The following is a 25285-nucleotide window of genomic DNA, read 5'->3' on the forward strand; positions in this document are numbered from 1 at the left end:
GCAGTGTCCAATGCCTTGGTCGAAACGCCGAAAGCTACTGCTGCTGCCCATGTTAAGAATGCTTAAGGATCCATCCCAATTTAACAGTGAGAATGTTGATCCGTCGCTCATTGCCGGCTACAATGAATCGGAACCATTTCCGTCACCACATGGTAGTGATGCGGACAACGAGCTCATGAGGAAGGATAATGGCGCATTATTGCCCATCCAAACTGGCTCACAACATGAAGACAGCAACATTTACGAATGCTGTTTCGTCGTCTGCGCTGACTAGCGCAGCGACGGTTAATGGGAGCGCTGCCCATAAAGCCGCAGCCGCTTCTTCGTTGGGTAAAAATACAACGCCTTATGCTCAGACATTATCCATAATGGTTCTGACATAGAGGATTCGGAGCCTAAAGCTCCGCCGACGACACATGAACGTGATCAGTCAGTGTCACAAGCCAGTCTTAACGTGGCTATGTGACGTGTGGCATATAACCGATGCCCCTCCATTTAAATGGCCTCGTTTAAAGGGCCAAGAGCGTCGCTCCTAGAGCGCGCTCTTCTAGACGCACATAATTATTATGGCGTCTTTAAATCATGGAAGCGTAAAGGGAAATCGCTGGGGCGTATTTTCCCGATCCCAGTCGTGAAACGTTCAAATGAAACGCCCGACGAATACGAGGCGAAATTCACGTGCTGCATTCATCAGAATTCCGATGCGATGAAATAGCGGTCACAGCGAATTAATTTCGCCCATTTGCGTGTGAAAGAAATCATTGGCGGTACTGTACCCCTATTCTTTCTCACTACGCTACTTCTGCTAATCCATTTGAGACTGGCGAAGAGGCCTCAGCTGGTGCTCCTTTTCATCGGCAGCCACCAAGCCGGGCACATCAATACGTAGGGTGTCGATCGGTTCCCAAGAGTCAAAAATCTTCAGATACCCTTTCCATTGGACAATGATCTGATACCTTTGCCTCACGGAGTGGTGGACAAGCAACTTTCCATCAAGAAAGCGTTGATTCCCACCCGCATCTATCAGTGCAGGCGGCGCCGGATAGGAGTGGCGATCTCACCCACCTACTCGCGGCTGACTTTCCTTCGACCGTTTAATCGCAGGCGTTAATCGCTGCGGAACGACGTATTGCGGATCTCGAGGGTCAAGTCTTGCGACTGACCTCGGATCTTCGAAATGCCCGAGCGAAGGCTCGTCAGGGTTATGAACACCTGAAGACTCGCTTAGACCTTTTTAAAGGATAACGCTGAGGGATCCGCTTTACTGGCGTGATGTCCTCGCTCTCCGAGCCCTGTTCGTGGTGGAAGAAGTCGGTCGGCTGATAGTTCTTCGCCTTCTCCGTCTCCCTCACCCGAACTAAGCTCGACTCACAGTCTGCGTCACCATCGGTCCCCTTAGACGGATGGGGGTATGTGACCTCATTTCGGTCTTCATACCGTTTCAGACGACCCACGTAAAATACGGGGTGCGTCTTCATATACGGGGGAAGGGCGAGCCTATAGTTTAGGTCTCAATCCTCTTCTACCACCGTAAAGGGCCCAATGATACGCGGCAACAACCTCGTAGTTCCACCAGGTAGTACACAAATTGCATTTTTAGGTAGGGTAGCAGTACTTAATAGCAATTTTTACTAAACTGCTCATTTATTTTGGCGACCATTCAGTCCGCATATTCTTTTTGCTTGTCCTGTGCGCTTGTCGTCTATGATACCGCCGAGAGGTCGTCATAAGACGTAGTTTTATTGACCACTGCTAAAATGCAGGGTCGCTAGGGCAAGTTTTTGTCGTTGAGATCATAACCTCATGGGTCATCGTCATATCGACGAAACCATATCCCTCTTTCGCACCGAGAATAGTGAGGGGCATCCCCCACTAAAACTCGGGCTGCGTACAACCGAGACTGGCGTCTGAGGATGGCGTAGTCCGTTGATATAAAACGGTGCCTCACCCGTACTGGCGTGGACACTATTATTTGTAGCAAATCCACAACGACGTGATCGTCCTGACTGTAACTGTCTTTTTTTCGGAGACTAATGGGCTCGTCACGTGGTATTTTTTTCATGGCTTCCAACGTTGACGGCTGAAATTGTGCTTTAGCACTAGGCACATTTTCCTGGTGTCTAACCTCGAAGTCTGGTCTGCGCGATTAAGCGTCAACCAAAACATTCGACTTATTCGGCTAGTATTAAAATTTAAGATTAAATTCAGAGAAGATTGTAAGCCGTCTTGCCAATTTAGGCGAGAGTGCGGTGAGTTTATAGCGGTCCACATCGATGCGGAATTCGTATAAGCCAAAAAATGGTTCGGTGCCCAACAGGTGCACACGAAACTTGACAAGAGCATTCTTTATTGACAAGTAGCTCTTTGTCATGCACAGGGTAATTCAGTTCCGCGGCTTTTAAAAGCTGGAACTGATAAGAGATGACGCGGTCAACGCCGTCGTCATCCTTCTGCATGAGCGCGCTACCGATTGCAAAGCTACTTGCATCGCAAGCGATGCTAAAGGGCTTATCCGCGTCTACGCAGAGTGAGATTTGTCAGAAGTACACGATGATGCGTACACATCAGTGAAGCAATCTCTTGTATAGGCACCGGTCTTGGCGTCTGGCAATGCCAGTGAAGCAATCTCTTGTACTTCTAACCAATCTCACTCTGCGTCCTTTTTAAGGAGGTCAGATAAGCTTGCTCGGCACAATTCTTGTAATATTCATGCAAGTAATTAGCGAGCTCTAGGAATTGGCGCAAATCCTTCACATGACATGGAATTAGCCATTCCTTTACTGATTTTACCTTGTCTGGGTCTACTCGCATACCAGGTGTACCCACGATCCAGCCCAGCGCAGATATTTCAGGGACCCCTACGACGCACTCTCGCAAGTTGACGTACAACTAAGCGTCCTCCAGAGTCTGCAACACAGCGTCTAAATCACGCTTGTGTAGTTTTTTTTCACTCAGCTACATCCCAGACCCTAATATGAACGAGCTCATCGTCAAAGTAATGGCGCGCGAAGGCACGGTGCAAATGCATCACGTGAGCCACCACTCGGTTGGATGTCGCCAGTGCGTTTTTTATACCCAGGGGCATTACAAGCCACTCCCAAGGCATACCGGTTAGGGTGCTTAGTGCCGATATGGCTACATCGAACTCTCTCATGAAAACCTGAAGTACCTGATAGTAGCCATCCTTCAAATTTAACGCGGAAAAGGTAGTTGACTTTCCCAAGGAGTTGAACAAAACATCTTTCCGCGGAATTGGCGTTCGATCCGGTATGGTCGCCGTGTTCAGATTATTGTAACCATGAACCACGCACCATCCACCTGTGGCTTTACGCACACAAAAGGTCAGGCTGCAGTGAGGCGATATGCTCTCACGCACATGTCCTGCCTTGGCTCGCCTGTCGAAGAACTCATCGATATACTCGACTTGTTCTTTCGGCAACGGCTGTTGCCTGGTCACACAATACTTGGTGCCAGGTTCGAGGTCTATTTCGTGCCCGATGCCCCTATCTGCTGGTAGGCGGCTCGGCACTTCTTTTGGGAACACATCGCGATGTTTCCACAGAACCTCAGAGAACGGACTGTCTCTCAAGGCATCCCAGCCTTGAGCAGCGTACCGCTTCTTTTTGTCCATTTCTAGGACGATCTCGTCCATTGTGGACGACGAGCTTCAGTCCACTTCTGGAACTGGTGTTACTATTCGTGGATCTTTCCTTCCTTTAATTCGGCAAGGAAGAGATTTCACGACATCTCCGGAAGATTTATTGTCTCTTCAGCAGATTTAAAACTTGCCGGAGCACCTCAACTGAGGATGCTTCCGTAATTTCGTCATTGACGGCCTCGAAAACCTCGTTCGAAGGCTCGTCCTCTTTGTTAGGAACTGATCCGAAGGTCACTCGTTTAGACGTGCCTTTAATTGTCCTAATCTGTCGGGTACTCGTTCTTTGAGTCACAACGACCTTTGACTGGGAAGCGGTTGCCGTTGCTCTCCTGGCTAACGCACCCCTTTTAACCGCACCAGGCTCTAGGCGCTGTGCCGGTTCAACCGACGCTTGACTTCCTGTCAGCTCGCCGTCTACTTTCACAGGCTCTCGGCTCTGTGCAGAACTTCGGGAAACATGACTACTTGTCATTGCCCTATCCACTACCCCAGGCTCCATGAGCTGGGTAGGAATTGGTGACGCTTGACATCCCGTCAACGCATCCCAACTGTGTACGACACGACATCAATTGCCTGCGCCTCTCGGTGTTCTGCGTAGACTTCGCTAACGCCAGTCTATCCATGGTTGATGTTTTGCCAACCATGGCATGCCTAGGATGAGGTCATACGGACTCTCTATACCTAGCACTGTGAACTTCGCTTTACAAAGGAAGTTACTAAAGCTGAAAGTGAGTTCTACCTGAACTCCCTCAGACTTAACGAGCGCTGTTCGCTAGACGAACGGTCGCCTCTTCTCGCTTGCCGTCTTGGCAAAATGACTCAAACACCGCCGGTCTCTTTCTTAGAGCCGCGAGTTTCACAAAGTTTTGTGATGCACCGAATCCACTAGGATGGTCATCACCTGGTCATAGCCTCGTACTTAGGCACTATAGACCAGCAGGATTGAGGTCCAAAATTTCGAGACCTCAGGGACTATGCTACCCATTTGTTCGATAACTATGAATTTAGGAGTAGCGTCAGAGTCCGCGCTCAGTAGGGCATCCCGCTCATACTGCGCTCCTGCATTTCCCGACCCCTTAGTGGTCGATGCAGAAAATTCATGCGTTTCGCAAGTTGGTTCTTACCATCGCCCTTTGGGAAGAGAGTCCTATTGCTGCGCGTCTTCGCCCCAGCAGGGACCCTGGCATAGCAGCGAGCCATCATATGGCCGCGCTTGCCGCATTTATAGCAGACCACGTCTGCATTGCCCAACTCCATGGGAGTGGCATCTGACCTGGCTTATACCAAGCTCTTGCCGAGGCACTGTTGTATGATTGCTCCTTAACTAAGGCAATTTGGATAGTCTCTTCCATCGTCGACGGCACTTTCTAAAATTCCTGTCGCGACGGGCCATACCGTAGTCCGTTCATAAACGTGGGCACCTTAACGTGCTCCGGAATCGGACCTACGGTAATGGGCGCCGACAGCAAGCGCATCTCTTGTACATACTCTTATAGGGATCGCTCCGCCTGTCGCGCTCCAAAGGCGTGCACCAGAAGAAACACTTCGTTGTTCGGTGGCTGGTACAGGCGCGAATCTTTTCCTTGAAGATCGCCCATGTAGGGAACGCCTTTCTGTCCGCCGTAAGCGCCGAATAAGCCCACTCTGAGGCTATACCGCTTAGGTGCGATTTGGCGTACGACACCATCCGGCTATCGTCCTCGATTAGCTGCGCGACACCGCATTGCTCCACGGATAATAGCCAGTGGACAATGGTGTTAGCTGCAGCTCCATCGAACTTGAGCGGGTCCATTTAAATGGGCCTCGGCTGATGCGGCCGGGCAGAGAGCATCTCAACAGTCCTGTTGAGGGCCTCGCTCCGAGCCTGCTCATACCATAGCTCATCCTCAGTCTGAGTGACGGACTCTGCCGCAGCATGGCTCTGTGCCTCGGACGCAGTTCTCCGTTGTCCGAGCACGATTGCCTTAAACTGCTCCAACTGAGCAACATGTTGCTTAGGAGGACTACCCAGGAGCCCGGCAAGGGCTTGTTCAACAAGTCCCTGCGCCATGTGCCCTGTCACCTCCCGATGATGTTCGGAGAGGTGGGGGAATGAGCCCAACCGTTGTTGAGGCTCATCCTCACGTACACGCTCGGAGATGCGGATCGTGGGAAGGATTTTCATGTACAGCCAAGTGTAGGCGGTCATATTGTAATGCGGCCACCGGAGTGGTGGGTCTAATTACTTTATTTAAGAAATTGACCAACCCTTAAGTGCACCATGTAACGGGGTGTATCGTTACATGAAATTAACAAATAAAGGTTGTGAATAAATATATTATCTTAAAGGTAGATAACATTTGGAAAATATTACTTTACATGTTAATAAAATACAAGCTTCTCCATTGGTAGATATAGACCATTAAAAATACTTTCTTCGCGGTCCAGTCAGCGCTGGACGCGCGCAAAGAGAAAAGCAGATAATACTTTATTACATGTTTGGTATAAATTTATAATTAAGTTAGTATTAAGTAGATAGACAAGAAGAACTTAATTATATTAATACAGTTTTTAGTTAACCCTCTTTAAAAAGCAAGTGTTTCAAAGAGAGTCTTCCTCTGCACGTACGTGAAGTGACGTGGGGCACCACTCGCACTGAGGCAGTGCGAAGTGGACTTATACTAAAGCAGTACAAGTCAGTAGTGCCCCGTCACACACCAAGTGCACTTTACGGGGACTTTTTAATATTAGGGCAACTTTAGCCCGTTACAAGTTGCGCAACGCGAACTCACTAAACAATAATCGTAACATTTGCATTGGCGCTGAGCTGCCCAGAAAGTGTACGAAATTGTGCTGCTGTTTATAACAGTGCAGAATTTTCAAAGAAGGCTCGTCGAGTGCGTAGATAGTAAATTGTTGAGCTAGTGATACAGTAGCTATCCCATTAGGTCTATCGTATTGAAGTTGAAGCGTGCGCCACCGTAGAATAAATTACCACCATATGTTTCCTCGCACACCAGAAAATTATTGCATGATTCTGACTTTCTTTTATACTAACGTGCGATTTAATTCAACGTAAGAATACAAGCAGGCCCTAGCATCATCATAATTGAAGTGCGATGAGACTTCTGCGAATATAAATAAATGTTAATATTCGGGATAAGATTCCTGCCAATACTACAAAGTATTAACTTTAACAGCATATACAAAACCTTCGCAATGCCAGCAACTATCGCGTGTGTGTTTTTACGTCCCTTAATAGTGTCACCAAATCATTTTTTTTCGCTTCATGCATTTCGTTTCATCAGGTGGGAATTTGGAAGCAATCTCATTCCGACCATTGAACGACTTGTGGGAGTAAGTCCAGCGAATGGCGGCATTGCACTGGCTAAGCATACGTTTCGACATTGCATTCTTGTATGGGAGTATCAAGCGAAACAGGGAAAATTGCCTGCTTCGTTTAGCGTTGAGTTGCGAGCCTGATTCTCAAGTGTGGTCGTTCCAGTTTATTTTTTGCTGCTCTTCTGTTGCGATGTTAAAAGGAAAAATCTATCGCCGATTAATCGAATGCCAAAAGTTGACTGCGAGCATTTGTTGCGACTTAATTTATGCGGAGCTTCCTTGGATGCTGGTTGTCTTAGTTATGTAAGAATCTTTACGGTGAAAGAAGTAGCAGTTAAAATTAACTTTTGTGTCATTTTTTGAGATGACGAGCGCTTTAAATGTGGAAACACGGAGCGTTTATGAGCCAAGAAGAGTTATAAGATTTGTTCTTATCACCTATGAAAAATATGGAAGTATGGAAAATTCGTCAGCAAAGCAATTTATCCGCTAAAGAATAGTTTACTAAATGGGTAGCGATTATGTACGGAACATTCGGTACAAATTTGTATATGATTAGCATTTGTAATCGTTACGGCAGCCGATCGTCAACCTTACTCACAACCCTACTCTCCTTATATAGAGCTTATTGCTGCCTGCAATTTGGTTGCGGCAAGTTAAGAAATTAAATTCAAACGCCATGCACCCAACACAATCTTGATCGCCAGTTTCGGCAGCGTCTCTAATGATTTATTTTTAAGTCTGGATTAATCCCGAATGGGACCCTGCAGATCTCGATATAACATTTATGAAGGCTATCGAAAGACTTCTTAAAATATGAAGCATATTTTTTTAAGTTGAACTGCCCACAGCGCCTTTCGCTTCATGCCATACACGTCACACTTTTTCAATTTGTAAGCAGATTATTCGAGGATGGCGCCCTATGACAGGGTGTCCAAGAAGAGATTGACATATATTGGCAGCGTGTCCGAGGAGGACAACGCGAGATGCTTTGCCGAAGACGAAGAGGCGGATGAGACATTTCTAGCCCTTCAAAAGTTGCTCCAGGCGCTAAATCGCAGCAGTCGTAGTAGTCACGGAAGCTTTAACAGCAACAATGGCAGCTTTTTAGGAGGAGGGGGCAACAGTGCCCAGACAGCACCGGTCTGCGATACCGCGAGTCAACAGCGCCTGTCGCGTGACGAGATGCTTGAGACCCGACGACAGGAGCGTGACCGTGTTCGCCGCTCACTGTTTGCCAAAAACGGCAGCTCGTGCCGTTCACGTCGCCGCCACACATTACCCGGCTGTTACGTTTCAGAAGAGGATGAGGACGAGGAAGTCTCTGTGCCGTCTGTTGAGAGTACAATTTCGAACCGATTTATGAATGGGTCTTTTTCCGCTTTAAACGTGCACGTGATATCACGTGACCGGTGGAGTACGGAAGACCATGTTATGGAGCGCCTTCCAATCGTCATACAGCCCAAGAATGGCAAGCATTCAACTCCTACTGACAACGAGAAAATAAATGTCGTGCATACAGACGAGTTTATTGAACTCCGAGAATCGCTGGTAAAGAACATGAGTGATGAGGCTTCGACGGCTCACTATCTGTCACCGCCTCGGTCCACGTGGTACATGCAAATGCATGGTTTCGAGGAACTGAATTGCTCATAGACAATTGGAAATATGGGGTTCTAATGCAGAAATGGTGACAAAACCATGTTCTTTTGACTGCTATTCGAGCAAGACCAGCGCAAATGGAAGCGAATGAGAAGCTTTCTAAATTTCAAGGCTTTTAATCGGAAGTCGGCTTGATTAAACAGATTTGTAAATTTATTTATCAGATTAAAAAAGAGGCGGCAGATTTCGTGAATATTTTCAATTACCTGGCTTTAATCACTTGCTTGCCTCATAGCTGCTCAGCAAGTGCACAATTTACACTTTGAAGTCTCCATGCATTAAAGCAGCACGGTACTTTTCGTAGGATACGAAAAAGACAATACACCACGGTGCTTTACGCATCCAGTTTGGGATAAAGCCTCTGTAAAAAGCACTGAAGCCACCTTCTCGGTAAGTCTTTTGCATACAATCTGTCATGCCTTTGTAGTGAAGCCCCAAACCACTTGAGTCTATCGGCTGACTCATGAGACGTGTTTTCACAACGTCAATCCTATCATGCAAACAACTATCATATCAGATGCAATGCCTATATGTAAATTTACAAAAATCGTACGGGTTTGAAGCAGATGCACCAGCCAAGCCAGCCACGCAGCTAGCACCAGTGTGAGCAAGCACTCCTTCCTTTAAAATTCCGGATGAAATCAACAAATCCTTGCTGTGGTCATAGCTTCCTAACTCAGCCGCGTTCACAATAAAGCCGCGCTGAATGTTTGGTGACAAACCGCGAAGGAATCCTCGAAGACCTTCCCGCTTATAGATTGTAGCAAGGGCGTCACTGACACCACGGTAGAGTTTTCCCGAACGATCTGCCTGCATCCGAACCTTGATGACGTCCATACTTTCATGCAAAAGCCGTCATTACATTCACCGAGACCACCATAAATGTCCCTACGTACGGATTAGCGAAACTGATACCGATGGCTCCAGCACACCCACCGGCGAGAAATTTGGATCGAAATGGCACTTCACGATTGTGATTACGAGCCTCTTTCGCAGCGAAAGCGTTGCGCAGCGGTTCGTACAGCACCATGCAGATACTCGTGTACGATACTTGGCGCAGTAAAGCGGGAGTGGCGCCGTTCCATAACGCACCAAGACCCTCATAATTCACCACTGTCTGTGCCGCGTGCAGCATACCATTGTAGTGTACCACTGGTTTGCCGCCGAAAACGGGGCTAGAACTTTGCGTCTGCAGCCGCACCTTGGTAATGTCAATGGGCAGCGTTAAAAGCTCGGCAGTAGCGGATGCCGCACCGCCACCGATAAGGCGAGACCACTGTGGATCGATCTCTCTCTTAACATGAAGTGAAGTCTCTTCGTTTCCCACAACTTCGGGCGCCATTGTCTGACAGTGCTGGCACGATAATGATACCTTGACAATTTTCGCGACTTTTAAGGCATTTTCGTACTTATTTCAGTGAAGCAAATGTTTGGCAGCATTTATATGCAAACCTGCGTCGGGTTTAGATTGAACTTTTTTTGATTGAATGATGGATGCAGAGAAGTGAGATGACGCGAACCTCTTGCACAATTCTGTACTCATAATCGCGAAAAAAATCATCGAATTTATTATTGTTGTGTAAGTCACACCTCAATCACAAATGTCCATCCCGCAAGAGGCAACGTACCTCAATGACATCGCAACACAATGTGTGGATCCAACCAAGATACATACCTTCTATCCAGATTCCATTCACCTGCTGGATTCGTTTGCGTTTCACCGCGATACTCGTAAGAGCTAAGTGATTTTTTTAGCATACTGTAGAAAAAATACAAATTGACATTGGACGGCAGTGGTGGAAGTTGCATGTAAAGAGCGGTCAAGCGGCTGTTACCACGGCAACGATGAGTCCAGACAAAGCGTAAAGCTTAAGTTTGGTGATTTTGTGGAGTATTACCAAGCATCATTTAAGAAAGAGGCGCATTGGCTACAGACGGTGAATGATTTGGACTTTTATCTGGCGCAATGCCCGATAGCGATGTTCAAGTCTGACGTAGCCAGCTCTAAGGCGAGCCTGCCAAGAATCATGAACGATTTCCTATTGTAATATAGTGCAATTGAGTGTGTTATGTTTAATTGTGGTAATTAAAACATAGTGGCCTATGTGCTCCATGGTAGGCCGACTTTTCTGGAAGGAGAAGCCGTCACGAGAGTGAATCTTTGGATGACAGTGAAACCAAGTCAAACGACGCTACATTATGACGCATACCAAAATTTGCTTGTCGTTTTGTACGGAAGAAAAAAGGTTACGCTGTACTCTCCGCCAGACATGCAAAAAATGTATCCCTTTCCGATATATTCCAAGTCTGCAAATCACAGCCAAGTGAACATCATTCAGCCCGACTTGGAAAAACACTCGCAATTTTTAGAAGCATCCGCTCACCGATTTGAAATCATGGCAGGAGGTTCGTTAAATACAGCAGTCTGCTAAAAGTTGCGTTGATACTGCAATTTCATTATTAATGGTCATCGATTGTTCGATCGCAGATGCACTTATAATCCCAGAGGGCTGGTGGCATCAAGTCGACTCCGATGAATATACCATAGCTGTCAATTACTGGTGGAATGGCATGCGAGAAAAACTAGTAGCAGACAAGCAGATGGTGCCATACTATGCTCGTGTTTTGCTAGAAGAACTAGTTAAGCAGTGCTACGAGACTCGATTACTAGCTTTGCAGCGTGCGTCCGAAAATGGTTATAAATGTGACAATGAAAGCTGCGCAGTAGCAGCTTTCTTAGCGGCCAATAATCAAGCTGAGCGGGAGCGCTTATTGATGTCACTGGACAGTACAACTTTTGCAAAAGTACAAGAATTCCTGGCGTCATCCCATGAAAAAGAATGGAGAAAATTGCTATCAAACGCAAGTGTTGATTTCGCAGCCGTTTTAACTAACTCTTGGGAGAGGGATGAGCTAGATGATCACTTTTTAAACGCACTTTTTAGTGCTCTTGAAAGCGAGGAAGAGACGATTAAAGAGGAACTGGCGAATAAGCAAGCGCAATTTCGCCGCACTTGTGCCATGCAAATGTACCAGTTGCTCTTTGGCTAATTGAAAGCATCTAGTGCAACCTTGACGGGAAGGCGAAGTAATAGTTTAACGCTGTGATTGGCCCAAAACACCAACCGTTTTATATAAAAGCAATTGGTAATACTGTCGTATTATCACACTGAAGTTTCCTTTGCGTCAGAGGCAACGTTATGAAGTGCAATCAAACACAGCAAGAGAATTTTAGTGGCATCAATCTTAGCTATCAACTCGACATTATAGATTTGGTGCAATAAAAGTATTTCCCATTAGCAATGAGTAAGCGCAAATTTGACGACGAGATCCCTGTGGTTGACGTTAAGCTTCAAGCTAAATTGCAGTGGCACGTGCAGCCGTCCGACTTTTCAAAGTTGTGCCAAAATCCCATTCGGAAAATTGTGGACAATATCGAGAAACCTGCGTCATTGGCCAAGAGTCTCATATCATTGTCGCTTGGTGGGTCGCGCGCTTTTGTGCTATTATCTCTAAGCAAGTATTTGTTTGTGTGAAAAGGCGATCCGACTGTATTTGGCAACTTGCACTGCCCTGATGTCCTCGTGCAAGCAATTGTTCGCAACACTCGGTATGTAGACTATACAGCACTATACGTGTGAGCTGGGAAAATGAATGCTAAGTCTATACCTTTTTGCTGATTAGCTCGTTGCAGCATAATGGGTATCTACATTCCGCTGGCTCTGAAGCAGCTCGTACATCCATCGCACATTATTATGGCAACGAGCGATCTCCATTGACGATGGATGATATCATCATTACGAGTGGGTGTTCCGGTGCTATCGAGATTGCTTTTCGTGGCCTGTTAAATCCTGGGGACAATATTCTTCTTCCGAGGCCTGGTTTTCCCTTGTATCAAGCTGTTTGCGAAGCTCATAACATTGAATGCAAATTTTACTGCCTCAAGGTACGAGCTTTTTAAACTACGGTTACGACTATACCACTTGACTTTTGCTTGTGATTCTAGCCAGAAAGCAATTGGGAAGTCGACCTAGTGCACATGAAATCGTTAATTGATGACAAAACGAAGGCGATTTTGGTCAATAATCCCTCAAATCCATGCGGCAGCGTGTATACAAAGGTAAATTGGCGGAGGATGTCATTCCATCCATATTGCTTACAATTATAATGTCGTTCAGTCCCACTTGGAAGATATACTTGCTCTTGCAGAGTCGCACAAGATCCCTATTATTGCGGTATGTTGAGTGCCAGTATTGCAATTATTCTTAAATAGACATTTAATTGTATATATCGGACTTCAGGACGAGATTTACGGTGACATGGTGTTTGGAAGCAACGTCTTCTATCCCATAGCAACACTTTCGAAGACGGTCCCAGTGATTGCAGTCGGAGGCTTGGCAAAGCAATTTCTTGTTCCTGGGTGGCGAGTTGGCTGGATCATAATTCACGATCGCAACCACATTCTCCAAGACGTTCGCACCGCTTACTTTAAACTTTCACAGAACATTCTTGGCGCTAATTCGCTAGTCCAGGTAAAGCTGTATTGATTGCTGCACTTAAGTTTCTTGTTACTAACTTCATGAATGCATTGCTAGAGTGTAATTCCACATATCTTAACACCAATCCCTGGAAGTACGGAGGAACAGTCGTTGCTTGATTTTAAAAAGCAATACTTTGCTACTTTGGAGGACAATGCAAAATTCACACTCGATAGTTTGGCGAAAATTTCGGGTTTGGAGGTAGTAGTACCACAAGGTGCAATGTACGCAATGGTACGTAGTAGCTACAATGCGCGAGTATATCTTTTGTTCTAGCGTCTTGACACCTATATCAATAGGTGAAACTTCAAAACGAAGTGCTGACAAAGATCAAGAACGATTTAGACTTTACACAAAGGTTGCTTAAAGAAGAATCTGTATTCGTTCTGCCTGGTCAGGTATGGTATCGCTTACGTTTGACTTTGGGGCTTTGTCGGCTAACTTATTTGGCTGTGCCGATAGTGCTTTGGGCTTAAAAACTACTTCCGCATCGTACTTTCGGCGCCTCACGAGGTACTTTCAGACGCCTACACTCGTTTGGCCAACTTCTGCTGTCGTCATCAGTGACGAAATAGCTTTAAAGTCTTGCAACACTTACCTTTTCAGTATTACATTATGTCTCCGCTATTAAATGCAAGAACGTACTTATTCCCTTCGATACAAAACGTTTTTCTTGTGCGAGCTCTGATGGAATGGAGCAATGTATATACCCTTAAGTGGTATAGCAGATAAATTTTTTGGTCATTGTCCGCAAAAGTGAAGTGCAAATGAAATGATAGTTTCTGCACCATCTTCGGCAGAAGAGCAACACAAAGTGAACACACCTTTCGTATTTTTTTGGCTGTTGATTCTGGCAGCTCGATCGGCGGACACAAAGGAGAAAATTTCACATGCCTGAACGACAAAGAGTTTTTTTTTAACGATGGCAATGACAAAGTTGAGCTGCCTAGTAATTGGGATAGTCCACCTCAGAAACAGAGGAATGTCTTGTTCTTCTTAATGATCTCAAGATTAATTGTGAGTTTGTCGAAACAGTTAAGCTTGCGGCTCGTAAAGATCACATCTTGCAATATGAATGTGATCATTATTCAGTAGTGGGCCTGTTAGCATCACAAAAAATGCGTGGGGGCAATTGTGGAGGCAACGTTCCTTCCTTTAACCCAGCTGGCGTTTCGATATTTGCAGCTGAAAGGCCAAACGACTGATAAACAGCTTTTTACCATGATATCGCAGTTTGGATTCACTTCCAAATTCAGGTGGCGCTACTCTGCATAGTATTCCTGACAAAAAAACTCGAGTGTTGACTTATTAAATACGAAGACTAAGTTAGTGTAGCAGCGTGCTTTAACAGTTAATTCACTTATTCCACGCGATTTGCCGATGCTTAAATAATTTAGTCTATCCTCCTGTTTTGCGAATATTTCGTTTCAATGAGGATCGAGGAAACTGAGATGAGCCGCTATCATTACCAATTTCGCGCACCGAAGCTGCAAAGAACTACTGAAGTGGTGAGTAAACCAATATCGAAAGAGAAAAAAGCAAGGTTGTAGCCGTACAAAGCGTATAATGATTCGAACTATGAAAGCGCCACGTCTGTTTAAGGAAATGATCGGTGTGGCTACAACACCCAACTGGTCTAAGGCAAGTGAGACAGTTTTTCATTTATACTCTACAAAAGCATTGATGAATTAAAGCAACTTTTTATCAATATACCTACGCTGTGAATGCGTTTTACTTATAGATACGTAGTACGTAAAGGCATTCATAGTTCGTACTCCTGGCAATATAAAAGTTTTACACTCAAGCCTAAGTACTCACGATCAAACCTTCAACGTCGCCTCTATCCTAATGCCTCTGCTGGCCATTCACGGAAATTTGAGCAGCATTCTGTTTGCGGATCATCTTAACTTTTTGGTGTGACACCATAATCCCGATCGCCGTGGATACAACCGTAAAGATTGTCGTAGCGGCCGCCACAGTGATCCAAGCGGTCGGGCTTAGACCCACAAATTTTTTGTCGCCACCACTGTCGACGGACGTGCTTGCCTGAGCACCGGCTTTAGCCCCCGTAGGAACAACAGGAAACACATTCAAGCCGCAATTAATCTTCGAGTCCGCCACAAGCTTAATAAAGCCGCTTTCACCCCACGAGCTACCGTACGAATTCTTAAGAATCCAATAATCACCTACCGTTGAATCCGTCCCATAACCTACTAACAATAAAGCGTGATTTAAGTCGTTCTTCGATGCCATGTCCCCATTATTAGGACAATTATAAAATCCGCCAGCATATTCGCCAAAGCCACCATTAGAGGTGATTGCAACAGCGATAGGCTGTTTCTGTAAAGCGGAGCGAAGCAAAACCGTGCAGCTATTCGAGACAGTACAATCGAGACCCACAACCTGCTCGTAACCAGTAATACTCGCGGCTGCTTCACTTGGAATGGTCTGGCACACCGACGTCGAATTCGAAAAGCTCGCAGGATTGGCGTCGTCGTATGGCATGGTAAGTTCTGTCACAAGTCCCCATCCATTCTGCGCTGCATCCATGAACGCGCCGTGAGTCATGCCACCATTACATCCATCGTTTTGGGATTCCCATATAATCTCGCTTTGCATCCAGGTTGCACCGTCAACCCCATTCTCCGTAGCCCAACAATACTGAAACGTTTGAGTCGTTCGTAACGAGCTGCATGTTAGAAACTGCTGCGGCGATAGCGACACGGCAGTCGAAGCGTTCTCGGCAATCACCACCGCGGTCTCAATTGCGTCGGCAGCTACAAACGACCAGCAACTTCCACAACTTTTTTGACTCTTGACAGGTGAGCACACACTGTGGCCCATTGCATTTTCCTTGTCACACCAATTCCAATATACCGAGCTATTTGAGCTCGAGCTAGTGCTATTAGTCGTACCACTGACTTCCTGTAGTCGGCGACTATAAGCAGAATATATTTCTTGATCCACAAATTGAAAGGCCGACAGCTTTCGTGTCGACGGCACGCTTAAATGGCGCTCATTTACACCCATGTCATACGAAAATTCGTGACGAACTTGCCTCGCGTACATGTTAACGTCTAAATAAAAAAACTTTAGTTAATCATTCGGGTTAAGCTCCTATTAACAGCCGTCTCACCTTCCAGGTACGTCATGTGCTCCTGCAAGTTACGATTATACGCTTCTCTAATGCTAAAAGGCACGTTGCTGCGCTTTAGAAATAGCTCGCGCAGTGCGCGCGAATCGATGACTCGGCCACTCTCTCCAGCCCACTGGCATGATGAGTCCTCAGTTCGGACAGATGGACACCAGACGAGTGTGCCCACTCGTTGGTTCGTCATTGAGACCGCGGCGGCATGAGCAAGCACTGCTAAAAGCACGAGGACAATAGCTCGACCCCGCATCTGTGCAAACATGAAGGCGACTGGACTTGCAGGTGGAGCTTTGTATAGGCTGGGAAGCCAGGAAAAAAGAAAAGATGTGTAGAACAGTAAGCCCTGATAAATATAGACAATTTTATGAATTCAGCCCCTAATGTTGCTGTCCATCCTGGATTTATATTTACTGTAAGTACTGGATTTTGTGTTCGCATGACGTCTTCCGATCTCAAACTGTTGTCAGCTTTTATGTACAATACAACCTGTCTAAAATAAATAATGCTGGGACGCCTCTTACTGATACATTTTAAATGCTTATAATTTTAAACAGGTGTACTACTTCACAGATAAATTAATTATTTCGCTTTTTTGGAGGGATGTAGTCATAAAAGAAAGGCCTCTCCCCCCAATCCCCTAAGAACAACTCAGCAGCACATCAACATAATAGGGCACACATCGGTTGGAGAACGGTTGTTGTGGTACATTACTATATGGGTAAATACCCTTTGATCCTGATTTAAAAAAGCTAATTACTTAAACCCATTTATTATTTCTGGGGCCGCCAGATTTATACCTGGCGGCGACCACATTTGTTACCCAAGGGTAATGTTTTAGATTAAATAATTATATAGAGTGCAGTTCCTCTTTTGATCTTAAAGCATTAAGAGCCTTCCTAAGGCTTGCGCATTGATATCCCTCTTTTCCATCGAATGTCTTTACATTGAAAGCTAGAGGGCGAGCCTTCGGCTCTGATAATAGGTACAGAGATGTACTGCGTTGGCATCGATGCCGGAAGGTGATCTTGTACCTGGCCGATTAGGAAGGATTCATATTGCATGAAAGCTTCAAGCCTTGCATGCAGGACCTCTGATCCCTGGGATATAATGAACTCAGAGGAAGACTTTCAGGCTCAGAGAGTCTCTTAGTTCTATAGAACTAATGGGTTTAACAACTCAGGGAGTTGTACAAGCTATTAAAGCCTAATGAATCCGATTTCAAGGGATTCAGGGGTTCGTAGTAGAGCCGACGGCAGACCATACTCGGTGGATTTAAACGTGCCACTCCACGTATATCAGGGATATTGCCCCAATGAGGTCCTGGCGAACCGCCACTAGTGTCACTACGGACACTCAGTATGGTGTCACGTCGGCCGACCGTACTCGGTGGACTTGGATGTGCCATTCCACGTGTCTCAGGGATATTACACCCTTGATGACTCGGCCTTAGACCAACAATGCGTTCAGCATACAGTGAATCGTTATTACAACGAGGGTCACTCGACGGAGTACAAGCCGTCCCACTTCCTTCTACTGAGTCGGGCTCAGAATAAACGATTTTAACAGTGCTCAGACAATCCAATGTCTAAACCACTGACAGACTCGGTCAATGATCCGCGCCAATAGCGATTTTTTTGCTGCCTAGCAAAGGTGGGTTCATGACTCTCCGCAACTTTGCTAGGAACATTGCGCGGGGCGCTTAAGGTCTTAGACCTCCAATCGATCCATGGCACATGGCGTTCAAGCCAGGCCATACCAAGGATGAGTTCATATCACGAATCCAAATCAAGGACGAGACAGCGTTTCAAACTGTCAAAGTCCTGAAACTTTTACCTAAGTTCAATGGAACTTTAGGAATAGTGACACGGTCCCAGTCGCTAACCGAACAGTGATTGTATCGCTTTTATGCGCTTAAGCGCCTCAACGTTTTGTTGACTTCTTATCAAGGAAAGACGTCGGGCATAATTGCTAGATGCTCCTTAGTCAACAAGATTGACCATGGCTTATCAAAGCCCTTCAGGCGACTAACAATCCAGGTTTGTACTCACGGCCCCGTACCATTGCGCACGGAGCTAATTGGGGCTAGGTCCTGTTTACTCTCACCTCCTAGAGGTTCAACAGAGGCTAGGTCTTCTCCAGTAGGGCGCTTCGCACGTACTGGGTATCGACGTTTTCCAGCACCGTACCAGATTTCTGGTATAGGTCGGAATTGGTGCTCTTTCGAGCTTAAAGCGTATTTCGTAGGGTCAGGCCGGACGTAAATGTTTCGTGTTTCCGCACATAAAACATCTACGTTTATTCTTATGCTGTTCCACAGCTTAGAAAGCCTCATCTCCTTTCTCGACGAGGCTTGGATCGATGGGTTCCGGTCTATTAGATGGTACCCATGTGCTCGAAGAGCTTGTTCGGTAAACAGGCGTGCTAACACGAGCACGCCTGTTTCCTAAACAAGCTTTTAAGGAAGTCGAACCCAGCGCGTAGCGCTATGGCAACTGCCTCTTCGAAAGTGGCAGGATGTGATCGGAATAATCCCGTCCGGGTAATGCCCTCATCGAGACCCCCCACAAAGATTATAACGACAATTGTTTCTTGCTCCGGGTCTTGATGCATAGATGCAATAAGAGTACTCAACTCCTGGACATAGCCCCCTAGGGTTCGTTTAACCTGTCGAGTCGCTAGGAGCGGTGCTCGCATGCGAAAGCCTGATCAGGCGGTGCAAACATGCTAGTCATTTGCTGTTTCAGCGAATCCCATGAGAGAAAAGCGTCGTTTATGGACGTACTGCACGATAGTGCCCACTCCATGGCTCTACCTCAGAGTTTAAAAATGTCCATATCCACCTTTTGCCGTTCTGTTAAGAACAAGACGGAGTCAATGGACATCCCCATCTGCTTTATCCAAATTGGGAGATTTTCTCTGTTAGAGATAGAAGCCTTTCTAAGGTATATACTCTTGGGCACTAGTTGCCATTTAGTGTCAATAATGACACTATTGGCGGTTCGCCAGCGCATTTTGGTTCAAACCCTTTAATGCACGTGAAGCGACACGTAAACAATCGCTGGGTAAGAAAGTAAAGTTACCTAAGTCCTTGTCGGATTTCGAATTCGACACCATGTCTGGTGTAGAACCGATACAGGCTGGAAAATTCGGGGACGTGAACGTCCCGGCCTCTAAATGGCGTATTGTCTCTACTCCAAGGCAGGAGAGACGCGAAGCGTTTATTCCCTTATAAAGTGATACGAGTGAGCAATTCCTCACGCTTGCGAATGGTGTAACCCGTACAATTGGAGGAGAAGGTAGCTTTGCAGCAATCTGTTCGTTACGTGCTCTTTTAGAGCTAGACGAAATGTGTATTGATGAGTGCGGCTGAGCCTTAAAGGCTGGCGACTTATCTGAGATGGTGGTCATTCGACGACGATTGAGTTAAACTCATCGTCACTTTTGGACGAAGCTGTCCTGGATGACACAAAAGTTGCACTTAGTGCGCGGGGGAAGATCATCGATCCTTAAAGTTTCTACGGATCAATTTTATTTTGATTAAGAAATTCCAAGATGTGATATGTACCAATCAACCATCTGTTTTACGTCGGATAGAGGTGTCCGTTATGAAGTTGACATAGTTCCGGGAAGCAAATATTGTGTCACACGACAGTGGCCTTTACCAAGGGAGCAGTGTGACGTCGTTGTGACGATTTCGTGCTAACCACGAGGCTGGAATGGTACGAGAGAGCAAATCTCCCCTTTCGAAACCGACATTTTGTGTTAAAAAGCCAAATGGTAAATGGCGCATTGTACATGCTTATAATAAGCTTAATGTTGCCACTGTGCCAGCACAAACCCCCATTCCTAGAAAGGTTGTTTTTCAGAACAATATGGTGGGATGTACATTGTACAGTGTTTCTGACTTAGTGGTTACTACCAACTGCTCATGCGATATTCCGCTTACAGCGGTTAGCACTCCAGCGAAATGCTATGGGAGTAGTAATTTATGCCACAAGGGCGTTCCAACGCCTTGGCAAGATTTAATCGTCTCGTGACGAACTATTCCGCCGTCATCGAGGATATGCACAGACTTTTTCAAATGAAATTTTTGTCCATAGTCGTGCGGAGTAGGGTCGGTCGGATATGAAAAACCATTTAGACCATTGCGAGCAGTGCGTGAGTGTATGCGCACAATTAAATTGTATGCCAATGCATCTAAATACATTTTTGGCGCAGAAGAAATTCCTTTCTTAGGGTGCTTTGTTGGGAAGCGAGGCCTTAGAGCGGATCCCGCTAAGGTAAAAAAGCATAGTCGATTGGTCGGTTCCTAGAAACCAAAAGGATTTGCGTAAGTGGTTGGGTCACGCCAATTATTTGCACAAAAATAGCAAAAATTACGCTGATATAACTAGGCCATTATCTAATCTCAAAATACAGAATGGTGCTGGACTAGCACAGAACATAATGATTTTCAAGCAGTAAAGGATAGTCTTATCCATGCCCCAATTCTGGCACTACCGAATCCAAATTGGCCTTTCACTGTCGTCTGTGACGCATCAGATTTTGCCATTGGCAGTGCTCTGTTACAAACAGATGTTGATGGGCGTGAACCTGTTATTGCGTTCGAATCTCGACAGCTTAAAGCTGCGGAAAAGAACTATCCAGTTCATGACAAAGAATTGCTTGCTATGAAGTATGCTCTCAACAAATTTAGTGTTCATCTGCTCGGCTCTAAGCCGTTCGTGATATATACAGATCACGCGTCCTTACGCACGGCGACTAAGTCGCCCCATCTCTCACAGCAAATGGCCCGATGGCTATCCTTTTTCGCCGAGTACAACTCCGCTCACTTTACTACTATCGTGTCGCTTATTACTGACTTATTTCGTTCGGCTTACGCCAAGAATGAACAGTGTATAGCTCTGTTACGAGCTCTAAAGAACTATGACTCGGGTTTTAAATTGTCGGCACGTTTCCGTGCAAGGATAGATCAATTTTGTATCGATAACGGCCTGTTGCTTTATTGCACGGATATTGCGGATGCTCCGCGCATCGTTGTTTCTCATGATTAGGATTTAAAGTATCGATTTCTGTACGAAATACATGATACTGTTCTTGGTGGTCATCTCGTTAGATGAAGGACCTACGGCTCCGTGAGCTAGTTTTATTGGTGGCCCAAGCTCTTCAAATGGGTCAGCACATACGTTTGCACATGCGGAACTTGCAAACCGGTTAAACCCTCGGCACATGCTGCTGCGCCACTGGCATGTCTGCCCGTACCCGTAGGTGTTGGGAGTCCATTAGTATGGATTTTTTTTTAGGTCTACCGAAAGATGCGGCCGGTAACTCTGGAATAGTGGTATTTGTTGACCGATTGAACAAAATGGCTCATTTAGTGGCTGTGCCAGATACCATTGATGGTGAAGGTACAGCAAGGCTGTTCATTGATCGCGTGTTTCGACAATACGGTTTGCCAGTGGCAATTGTCTTTGATGGGGACCCCCCCCGTTTCAATCATAAATCAATTTTCCAAGTGCTGGCACCAGATTGGACATGCCCTCCGCGGACCATCCGCACACCGATGGTTAAACTGCACGTGTCAATTGCGTCGTTGAAGACGTTTTACGCAGCGTCTGTGCTCAAACACCAAAGCGCTGGAGCTCAATGCTCCCAGTGGCAAAATTTGCGTTATAACGCTGTCCATGCCTATAACGGCTATACTCCGTTCTATTTCAACGGTCTCACCCATCTACGCGTTCCTTAAACGATACCACTGCGTGGTTCACGGCATGGTGGGGGATAATTAGCCGATAGGCTTGCTGATATCAGCCCAATTACCGTTCGGAAACAATTAAGCGAGTTCCTTGCGACGCGATTTAGTGTCTTAAGGCATGTAAGGGACTCGATGGCCGATAGCCAGGACAAACAAAAAGAACAAACAGATACCAAAGGCAGAAGCTGTATTAAATCGTATGTGATCAGAGACCGAGTTTTATTAAACGCTAGAAATCTACCTACTAACTTGGTTTCCGCGGTCTTCAAGACCAAATTGCGCCCGCGCTATGTTAGACCATTTCCGATCGTGGCCAAGAAGAGCCTAGCTTACACGCTAAACCTTCCTAGCAAGCTACGTACACACTCAGTTTCTTACGTTGGCTTGAATAAGCTATATTGGGACTCTTCCCACGGGGGCTTAAAGGCGCTTGCGCCAAGACAGGCGGTCGTGCCGCAGAGTGCTGCATCCTCACCAGGATGTTTAGCTGGCCCTCTCAATGAGGTTGCTGACGCTGCAGCATCGAAAGACGGTTCTGAACCGCCTCAAAAGAGCTCGTAACGGCTCTCACGAAGAAGTTGTGTCACGTGCTTTAAGGCATCAAATGCTTTTGTCGAGATTTCGGCCCCCTCCCGCGCTGCTTAATGCGCGAGGGAACCTTCAGTTTCACATGGAGAAACTTTTAAAGCGACATCGTCTTAAGGGCCAATACCAGTATCTGGTAAAGTGGCTAATATACCCTTTTTCTGAAAACTATTTGAAGATTGAGGTACCTCTTCGGCAATATTGCCCGTACGCCGTTGACGTCTTTGAGCGCCAAGCTCAGGGTCAACTCGCGTCAAACAACGCTTTCCCCACTAGAAGTGGGATTAGGTGGATCTATCGCCTCAGTGCGGCTTCAATCCATGGTTGCGTGGTCAATCGAAGCACTGAAATATCGTCTAGACCTCTCTTCGTTTTGTGCATAAATGCCGAACGTAACTCGCCTTTGGCCTAAAGCTTGGCAAAATCAAAGCGAAGCTTCCGTTCCAATCGAATATCAGCCTTATCCGCAGACTTTCTGATATTCAAAGTATTGCGGAGGCGACAGGCCCGATGAACCTAGTTCTCAAATGAGACTTTATTTACACTTCGTGTTTCGTAACGGTCTAAATTTCCCTCATTGAGGTCACCGCAGCTCCACTAGCTTGATCATGTAAACGCGTCAGATACTGACCTCGCGTCATTACCTTTGGCGTAAGGTATCGCTCGTGAAGAGCGTCGCAAGCAGCGATCTCCTCCGGCGTCCTCGCCGGGTCACCAGAGGTCCAGATGGCCAAACTGTGACCTGCGATCTTTTGAGACGCTCTTCCGCACTAAGCGGAGTAATTCTATATTCACTATCAGCTTTAGCTTTCGCTATCTCGGCAGTTCGACGACGAGCTTGATCCTCTATGAGGATTGTCCGCTCTTGCTCTTCATTGAGCGGATTCGTAATGATGTTGGACTCAGGGTCCTGTGTCCTGCTCAATGCAATTAAGACATCAGCGGCACCACGTTCTGGGAATGGATTCAGGCCCGCCGACGTTCATCCGGAGGAGAAGGCGTGTAAGAGCGACGCTCTTTCTCCTCATCCTCTGATGGAGAGTGACTTTCAAAGCTCACCATTCCCTCATCGTCGAGGAAGGTGCTAAGAGTCTGTGACTCATGCTTGATTGTCATGGGACAAAGGAACGAAGAACACAACCGAAAGGTTAGCTTTTTAGGTTCCAACCTCAAAGTTGAAATGAAGCGAATGTTGTCATTTGGTGTCATCAGTCTGACGGGAAAGGGTGTAATGGGGCACATATCGGTTGGAGAACGTTGTTGTGGTGCATTTACTTAATGGGTAAAATACATTTTATCCTATTCCATCCACTGATGAAATCAGCTCTGCTGGCTTATTTCACTGCCCACCAGGATCGCATCAATCACAGCGGAGACCTTGTCCGTGAACATGCAGAGCGGATTCTGGACGTCCAGGACATGAACCATTTCAGTTTTCCAAAGGATGGCTGGAATCCTAAATATTGAAATGGAATCCGCTCCTATCGTCGCTTAGGTGAGAACGGCTCGGTGGACATGGTTGCTGTGGAGGATGCACTTCCTCCCCTATGTGAGGTCTTCAATCAGTACGAATGGAAGGATATCTACAACATGGATGAGACTGGCTTATTCTATCGGATGCAGGTAAGCACTCTACAAAGGAGATCAAGATTTTAATATCTGGCGGCTAATGCACCTCTTCTGTTTCAGGCTAACACTTCGCTTACAAGGAACGGATAAATGTTGCAATGGTGATGGGTCCGACAAAATGCCCTTATGAATCATTGGCAAGTACGCCACTCCTCGCTGCTTTCGCCATGTCAATCTCCAGAACCTTGGTTGTCAGTATAGCAGCATGACGCAAATTATCTTCTTGGAGTGGCTGAGGGACTTCGTCGGAGAATGGCAAAGCGCAAGGTACTGCTGATCCTGGACAACTACAGTGCACACGTCCCGCTTGCTGATCTTTCGCAGCGAATCACACTTCGCGACACAACAATCCCCAACCTCCGCCCAACATGACGTCAAAGCTTCAGCCTTGCGACCAGGAAATCATACGCAACCTCAAAGCGCACTACCGGCGCAGCTTCAACCGTGTGCTTCTTCAGGATCTCGACAATGGTGCCGTTGAGCCGGCAAAGATGAACATCCTTACTATCCAATGTCAGTCTCAGCATGGGCTAACGATGTCCGCACTGAGACCATCCACAACTGATTCCGGTACTGCAACATCTGGTCAGACCCAGCTGATGCTGCACCAGTCCTCGAGGGAGTGCCTTGACAATGAAGTCATGGTGGAACTGGAACATCAGATTGGACGCTTCAGGTATACCGACCGATGGACATCCGCAACCTGCTAGACTATCCTGCTGAGCGGATTACATCATACATTTCAGACGTGGATGATATCATTGAGGACCACCTTCAGACTCAGCCTGAGGACGAGCAGGTTGACAGCCAGGAACTGCCTATGCGCTGGGTTTTCTCAAGTCAGTACAGCAGATGAAGGAAACAGGGTTGGAGCAATCCGCACAAACCAATTAATTTAGCCTGACATACGAGATTTCTTCAGACGTGTTTAGGTAGTGCTTTAGATTATTTAACAGTATCTGATTTTTTTCTTAAATATATATATA

General features: G+C 46.3%; 5 protein-coding genes across 5 annotated transcripts; 2 read left to right on the forward strand and 3 right to left on the reverse strand.

Moving 5' to 3' along the window:
* Window positions 1–6856: 6856 nt before the first annotated feature.
* Window positions 6857–7120, forward strand: CCR75_002136 (uncharacterized protein; the record flags this gene model as incomplete). The annotated part of the gene is made up of 2 exons (XM_067960236.1): window positions 6857–6873; window positions 6946–7120. The coding sequence occupies 2 exons, from the start codon at window positions 6857–6859 to the stop codon at window positions 7118–7120; spliced, it is 192 nt and encodes a 63-aa protein (XP_067814293.1).
* A 727-nt stretch (window positions 7121–7847) lies between these two features.
* CCR75_002134 (uncharacterized protein) lies at window positions 7848–9976 on the reverse strand. Its single transcript, XM_067960234.1, has 3 exons — window positions 9538–9976; window positions 9195–9479; window positions 7848–9131 (listed from the first exon to the last, which is right to left on the reverse strand). The coding sequence occupies exons 1-3, from the start codon at window positions 9774–9776 to the stop codon at window positions 8897–8899; spliced, it is 759 nt and encodes a 252-aa protein (XP_067814291.1). The 5' UTR covers window positions 9777–9976; the 3' UTR covers window positions 7848–8896.
* CCR75_002135 (uncharacterized protein) lies at window positions 7892–8635 on the forward strand (the record flags this gene model as incomplete). The annotated part of the gene is made up of 1 exon (XM_067960235.1): window positions 7892–8635. The coding sequence occupies one exon, from the start codon at window positions 7892–7894 to the stop codon at window positions 8633–8635; it is 744 nt and encodes a 247-aa protein (XP_067814290.1).
* Window positions 9977–10104: 128 nt separating the features above from the next.
* CCR75_002133 (uncharacterized protein) lies at window positions 10105–10450 on the reverse strand (the record flags this gene model as incomplete). The annotated part of the gene is made up of 2 exons (XM_067960233.1): window positions 10105–10174; window positions 10317–10450. 2 exons carry the CDS (start codon window positions 10448–10450, stop codon window positions 10105–10107), a joined length of 204 nt encoding a protein of 67 aa, XP_067814296.1.
* A 4007-nt stretch (window positions 10451–14457) lies between these two features.
* Window positions 14458–16599, reverse strand: CCR75_002132 (uncharacterized protein). Its single transcript, XM_067960232.1, has 2 exons — window positions 16316–16599; window positions 14458–16256 (listed from the first exon to the last, which is right to left on the reverse strand). Exons 1-2 carry the CDS (start codon window positions 16590–16592, stop codon window positions 15025–15027), a joined length of 1509 nt encoding a protein of 502 aa, XP_067814297.1. The 5' UTR covers window positions 16593–16599; the 3' UTR covers window positions 14458–15024.
* Between the last annotated feature and the right edge of the window lie 8686 nt (window positions 16600–25285).

Source organism: Bremia lactucae, assembly GCF_004359215.1.
Source record: "Bremia lactucae strain SF5 chromosome Unknown BlacSF5_NotPlaced_200_SHOA01000120.1_2678225bp, whole genome shotgun sequence".
Classification (NCBI taxonomy): Eukaryota; Oomycota; class Peronosporomycetes; order Peronosporales; family Peronosporaceae; genus Bremia; species Bremia lactucae.